General features: G+C 36.8%; 1 protein-coding gene and 1 long non-coding RNA gene across 4 annotated transcripts in view; one reads left to right on the forward strand and one right to left on the reverse strand.

The window, feature by feature from the left end:
* Window positions 1-5,053, forward strand: part of LOC106882430 (transmembrane protein 143) — a 31,055-nt gene that overhangs the window by 24,008 nt on the left and 1,994 nt on the right. For all 3 annotated transcript variants that reach the window (XM_014933108.2, XM_014933106.2, XM_014933107.2), the window contains exons 4-5: window positions 412-606; window positions 3,875-4,475. In XM_014933108.2, coding sequence (XP_014788594.1) covers window positions 412-606; window positions 3,875-4,475 — 796 coding nt within the window. The remainder of the gene's footprint in view (window positions 1-411; window positions 607-3,874; window positions 4,476-5,053) is intronic.
* The window catches only part of LOC128250342 (uncharacterized), an 11,694-nt gene continuing 7,240 nt past the window's right edge, over window positions 600-5,053 (reverse strand). Inside the window, exons 3-4 of the long non-coding RNA XR_008266370.1 lie at window positions 3,841-4,036; window positions 600-2,814 (exon numbers count right to left, since the gene is read on the reverse strand). This is a non-coding gene — a long non-coding RNA (uncharacterized LOC128250342). The remainder of the gene's footprint in view (window positions 2,815-3,840; window positions 4,037-5,053) is intronic.

The following is a 5,053-nucleotide window of genomic DNA, read 5'->3' on the forward strand; positions in this document are numbered from 1 at the left end:
CGGGGCCAGTTGCCGAATTTGAGCTCATTTCATTTATTGCAGCTATTACATCTTCCTCTTCAATGTCAATGTAGGTAATGGATGCAGTCTTTTTTTCTGTTGAGTGCTATTGTCAAAGAAATCAGCTGGGTTCTTTATCTGCATGTGACTCAGAGGAGAAGTGAAGACACTCTTGAATTGTGTACTGAGCACTTCACTTATCCATGTGGGATCTGCAGTCAGTGAGCCATTAGGCAGGAATAGGGGTCCTATCTTATACTGTACCGTAGCAGTCTCTTTTGCAAATCTATAGAAAGCCTTTACTGAACTTATTTCTTCTTACGTTGTCTACTTTTAGTCTCTTCAACTTTTATCAATTAACTTTATTAAGATATACCTTTGCTTTTAATATCTTTGTTTTATTTGCTGTAGAGACTTTTTGATCCTATTAATCCCGACAAAGACACAATTCAAACGAGGAATTTAAGTGAGGAAGAAAGAAATGACAAAGAAGAACTAGTTATTCAACATTTGGACAAACTCCTGAAGAAAGCTAACTTCCACAAACTTTCAGATAAATTGGTGGAAAAATCCCTAATGGAAAGTCCAATTAAAGGAGGATTAAGGGTAAATAAGGCTAATTGTTTTTCTATGCTTTCTGTGATTGAGATCCTTAATATAAAACTTCTAAAATGTCTAGATTATGATTAATATAATAATATGATAATTTGTAATATTTATTGAAAATGTTAATTAAAATATTTCTGTCATCATAATCCTTTATAAAGCTTTTCAGCTAATATTTCTTCTGCTTATCCTGTGTGCTCTTACCTGCTTTTATTCCCTTTGGTCATTCTGGTCATCTTGTGTGTACTTACCTATTATATTCCCTCTGGTCGTTCTGATCCTTTTGTGTGTGCTACCTGCTTTTATCCTCTTTAGTCATTCTGGTCACTTTGTGGATCCTTACCAATTCTATTCCCTCTGATCATTCCGGTCATCTTGGGTGTCCTTGCTTATTTTATTTCCTCTCGTTATTTTGTTCACCTTGTAGCTCCTTACCTATTTTATCCCCTCTGATCATTCTGGTCATCTTGGGTGTCCTTACCTATTTTATTCCCTGTAGTCATTCTGTTCAACTTGTGGTTCCTTACCTATTTTATTCCCTCTGATCATTCCGGTCATCTTGGATGTCATTTCTTCTTGTTATTTTGTTCACCTTGTAGCTCCTTACCTATTTTATTCCCTCTGATCATTCTGGTCATCTTGGGTGTCCTTACCTATTTTATTCCCTGTAGTCATTCTGTTCAACTTGTGGTCCCTTACCTATTTTATTCCCTCTGATCATTCCGGTCATCTTGGATGTCCTTGCTTATTTTATTTCCTCTTGTTATTTTGTTCACCTTGTAGCTCCTTACCTATTTTATTCCCTCTGATCATTCCGGTCATCTTGGGTGTCCTTACCTATTTTATTCCCTGTAGTCATTCTGTTCAACTTGTGGTTCCTTACCTATTTTATTCCCTCTGATCATTCTGGCCATCTTGTGCATGCTTACATGCTTTATTCCCTTTGGTCAGTCTGGTCCTTTTGTGTGTGCTTACCTCTTCTTAACCCAACTGGCTACCTTGTGTGTGCCCCTCCTGTTTTAATTCCCCTGGTCATCCTAGTCATTTTGTGTGTGCTTATTTTATTCTTTCTTCCCTATTTTCAGTCCTTTGGTCACTCTGGTCATTGTGTGTGATTATCCTATTTTATCCCCTCTGGTCATTATAGTTATCTTGTGTGTGCTTACCTGCCGTTATTCCCTCTGGTTAACTTGTGTGTGCTTACCTGGTTTATATTCCCTATGCTCATTTCATATGAGCTTACTTGTTTTTACCATTACCATATTTATTTGTATATAATATGCACCATTAATTATGTCCCATAAAATCTCCGAATAAAAATCTCATGTATTATACACGTTAATTCTTTAGTGCTATAATGTATAGAAAAAGGAAAGTTTTAGTTAGGTTTATAAAACTTTATCCTAAAAACTATAAGGAAATTCGATATTCACAGGTGTAGGCTGTAAAAAATATCTAGTGTAAAATCAGTTGTGAATAGTCAACTAGTATGGAAGGAAATAAGTCATAATGCAGAATGTAAACAGGCATCATGGCCCTTTGTCATCTTGTCTGAAAGATTCAATGTCCTGAGGTCATTCTTCAGTACTTCATCCTATGTCTCTCCATGTACTTTGAGAGACTGGCACTTCCTTATGGAGCTGTCGGCATCCATCCGCATCACATGACCAAACCAGCACAGTCTTCTCTTTTGCACACAGCAACTAATTCCTCTTATGCTTGACTTCTTTCTCAAAACACTAGCATTCTGTCGAACATGTAAACTTACATTACACATCCAGCGGAACATACTAGCCTCATTTCTTTCTAACCTTCACATATCCTCTGCATTCAGAGCCCAGGTCTTACTACCATGTAGAATTGTTGTCCATATATATGCATCATACAATCCTCCTTTCACTTGGAAAGAGAAATTGTTTTATAGCCAATAGAGGTAACAGCTCTCTGAATTTCCTCCATCCTATTTTTTATTTTAGCTATCACACTCTCCGTGCTTCTTCCCCCATCTATAAAAATGCGTGTTGGAGAAGAACAAATAACATTTAGTTCTCATGTATAATACACATCCCTAAAATTTAGATTTTAAAACCTGCATATTATATACGAATAAATACAGTGATTTGTCTCTGTTCATAACCTTCGTAAGACTTCCCTGATTGGTGAGATTGATGTCTGTGATGCTCATTTTGAATTTTTCTTGGTTGATGCCTGCAGGAAAAACATTTACAATGAGAGAATTATAAATCTAGAAGATGAGACAGTTATTCAGCAGAACAGAGGATATTGTTGTAGCAATATAAGAGCTAGAGAGAAGCAGCTGCACATCAGTAAGCCAGTGGCTGTCGCATGTTGGTGAGCAAGTCTTTTTGTACAGATTTAAGATGTGATCTTGGATCTTTGTGTTAGTGTGTGTGGAGGTGGCATGGTAAGCCAGAGCTTGTGCCAGATATATGAGCTGTACTTAATGTTGGTTTACACTTCATAGAGGATCACAAATTGATCAGAGTTGAAACGTTTTTAAATCTGGTAAAGGCAACTTCATCTTTGAGATGTAGCTTTAACAATCTTATATTATGTGACTATTTGTTGCCAACTTGAAGGTTTTATTTGTGTCATTTATGTGTAGGTGAATTTTATAAAACTATGATTATGGGTAACTGTTTTCTACATTTCTGCTATAATCCCAATCCAGCCAATGCTTTATGACTAGAATTGGTTGACAGAAACTTAACAAAGGCGGCGAGCTGGCAGAATCGTTAGCATGCCGGGTGAAATGTTTATCGGTATTTCGTCTACCGCTATGTTCTGAGTTCAAATTCCGCCGAGGTCGACTTTGCCTTTCATCCTTTCGGGGTCAATGTAATCGACTTAATCCCTTTGTCTGTCCTTGTTTGTCCCCTCTATGTTTATCCCCTTGTTGGCAATAAAGAAATAAGAAACTTAACGAAGTTCATCGTATGCGTAACACCTGAGAAACAGATTAAAAATGGGATATTTAAATCTATTTTTATTATTGATTGGCTACTATTATATGCCCATCTCATTTTTTCAGGTAGTGAACTGCAGAGTCCAATGTGTCCTTCCTTTTCTAAGAAGGTAGGCTGTAATTTGAGGAAATTTGACTGCATTTTCTATCATGTCAAGCAACCACATAAAACCTCCTTCATGAATTTCTATATAAGTGACATTTGTAGCTTCATAGCAATATTGACATTTTATTTTAAAGTCACTTACAATTTTTTTTCCATTTCTTTCTCTTCTCCAATAGATTCAAGTTGACCCTCGTAAGTATGAAATATTACATTTTTGGGCACTTGGCCTAAGCACTGTGGTAACAAAAAATAATTGGTACAACAGAATGTGGGAAATATTTCCCAAGTCTTCCATTCCACATCCGGACTACTACAGAAGATTGATTGTGGCATTACGTCTGAAAGGAGAAACCAAACTTGTGTTAAAGGGCTTTAAAGATATTCCAATAGATGCTCTTGAAATGCTGCTTCCTGATTGCAGAATCAAGTTGAATCATTTAGATAAAGGAATTATTACTGCTTCAATCAGTATTGCTATCACTGGTGTAGTTGCCAAAACCCTCACCACATTAGTGGAGTTGAACTTTCAGTGGTCATTCGTGACTGCTTTAATATTGTCTTTGATAGCCGCAAGAATATGGACGGTGTACAAGAACAGGAAAAATTCTTATCTAGTCAAATTGTCACAAATGCTCTATTATAAAAACTTGGCCAATAATCGCAGTCTGCTGACACTTCTGGTTGACAGAGCTGAAGATGAAAGTTTCAAGGAAGCAATGTTAATCTACACATTTCTCCATGCTAAACAGAGAAGAGAAACATCTAATTTGGAATTGGGTAAGAATATTTGTTTTACTCTTTGCTCTTTTTACTGGATTCAGTTGTTAAGCTGTGGTCATGCTGGAGCACATTCCTTCAAGGCTTTTTTGTTGAACATGTCAAGCTTACTTTTCTTTTTGAGTCTCATATCTATTTCATCAAACTGTTTGTTGAACTATCAAATTCATATTATTTACATTATCTACATTTGACGGATATTCGTCCTCATCTTGTTTGTTGTTAACACAACGTTTCGGCTGATATACCCTCCAGCCTTCGTCAGGTGTCTTGGGGAAATTTCGAACCTGGGTTCTCATTCCTATCGATGTTACTATTATTATTATTATTAATCAGGTCGCTGCCGTGAATCGAACTCGGAACCTTGGGGTTAGTAGCCCGCGCTCTTAACCACTACGCCATATGCCCGTGGGCAATTATGGGTTGAATTTAGATCTATTATTTTTCTATCCTTCCTCAATACCGGTTCCCATATGCTATTCATATCTGCACTCGGTCTGCTTAGGAGGTTGTTGTGTCCTAGCATATGTGCTGCTTCTTTTAGTTTTCGTATTTTCCAGTGTTGTTCCCTGTCTATT

Source organism: Octopus bimaculoides, chromosome 20, assembly GCF_001194135.2.
Source record: "Octopus bimaculoides isolate UCB-OBI-ISO-001 chromosome 20, ASM119413v2, whole genome shotgun sequence".
NCBI lineage: Eukaryota > Metazoa > Mollusca > Cephalopoda > Octopoda > Octopodidae > Octopus > Octopus bimaculoides.